We start from the raw sequence: 1,680 nt of genomic DNA on the forward strand, positions 1-1,680 counted from the left end.
ACACACACACACACACACACACACACACACACACACACACACACACACACTCATACACACTCCCCTCCCCTCTCTCCCCAGCACCCTCAATATCTCCCTCTCTCACTCTCATTCTCTCTCTCTGTTTCCTTACGCACCAAGCATGTAAATATATATATATATATATATATATATATATATATATATATATATATATATATATATATATATATATATATACTATACATGTTTTATAAAATTTCCCCCCCCCCCTCTCTCTCGTTCTCACACCACACCCTATTTCCGAGCATGCACCCACATACACACACACAACCCGTGTATATATTGCGACGTTCACACACTTGGATGTGATCCCCAACTCCTCTCACCACCTTAGTCTTATGATGATGAATTTTCTCCTCGATTCGGGGACGCCATGTAGGATTTGCCCAAAAAATATTCGTCCTTAAGTGAGTCACATCAGCACTAAGGGAATTTTTTGCCTTAAAATGAGTACCCCCACTTATGAGTACCTTTGTACCCTTTTGCCCAATTCCATTCCTCTGACTTTCCTCTTTTGGGACTACAAATCCAACAGTCCGATTTCCGACTTCCAGTCCGCAATCCGCATTCTAAATTCCAGATCCCTTTACATGTTTTGAATTGCTAGAACAAATTGCCAATTCTGCCTCTGAACATTCCACTGCAACTCCCAGAACACCAACTGTTAACAATTTGCTTCCAATATCCTCAGCCTTATTAACCATCCACTTGGGAATCTCAGGCACCTTTCCATAAAATTTCTTGAATCTAAATCCATTCACAAGTTTCAAAATCTTTGTTCCGAAGACATCTTTCAACAAAGATGTTCCTTGGCCCTGTTCTGATTCAATCTGATAAGGTCCCAAATATCTCAGCTTCAACTTACCCGGATGTGATCCCAATTTAGAATCATATAACATCACCCAATCCCCTTTCTGAAGAATTTTGAATTTCACCTGCCTAGACATCAATGCTTGTCTCCTCTTCTGCCCAACTTCCACCAAATAGGCACTCTGAATTCTATCCTCTTCCAATTTAAGCAGTTCCTTCTGTCTATGAGAAATTGATTCCTCTGAACTTAACTTATGCTGAATTGACAACCTCAAGCTTGGAATTACATATTCCATTGGCACCACAGCTTCAATCCCAAATACCAATTTGAAAGGTGTCATTCCAGTCGCCACCTTAAAAGCCGTCCGAAAAGCCCATAGTGCTGAATCCAACTTGTCATCCCAATTCGATTTGTTTTTTGACACAATCTTCTTCAAAATTCTCACCAACACTTTACAAGAGCTTTTTGCCTGCCCATTTTCTTGGAGGATGATATGGAGTAGATTTCTTATGCAAAATCATATTTCTGGATGTCAACTCCATAATCACATAATTCAAAAAATGTGTTTCCTGATCCGACACCAACTCAATAGGACATCCAAATTGTGTCATAATGTTTTTATGTAGAAACCGTGCCACACTTGCTGCTTTATTATCGATCCGACACCAACTCAATAGGACATCCAAATCTTGTCATAATGTTTTTATATACAAACCGTGCCACACTTGCTGCTTTATTATCTCTCAAAGCCACTGCTTCCACCCATTTGGTAGCATAATCTGTTGCAACAAGAATATATCTGGAACCTGTCCTCTTTGCCCGTGGTT

General features: G+C 39.8%; 1 protein-coding gene across 1 annotated transcript; it reads right to left on the reverse strand.

Annotated features, from left to right (window-relative positions):
* Window positions 1-611: 611 nt before the first annotated feature.
* On the reverse strand, window positions 612-1,193 carry LOC147422655 (uncharacterized). The gene has a single exon (XM_086503079.1). It carries the CDS (start codon window positions 1,191-1,193, stop codon window positions 612-614), a length of 582 nt encoding a protein of 193 aa, XP_086359205.1.
* Between the last annotated feature and the right edge of the window lie 487 nt (window positions 1,194-1,680).

This window comes from Adiantum capillus-veneris, chromosome 27, assembly GCF_014529385.1.
Source record: "Adiantum capillus-veneris isolate H3 chromosome 27, ASM1452938v2, whole genome shotgun sequence".
Lineage (NCBI taxonomy): Eukaryota > Viridiplantae > Streptophyta > Polypodiopsida > Polypodiales > Pteridaceae > Adiantum > Adiantum capillus-veneris.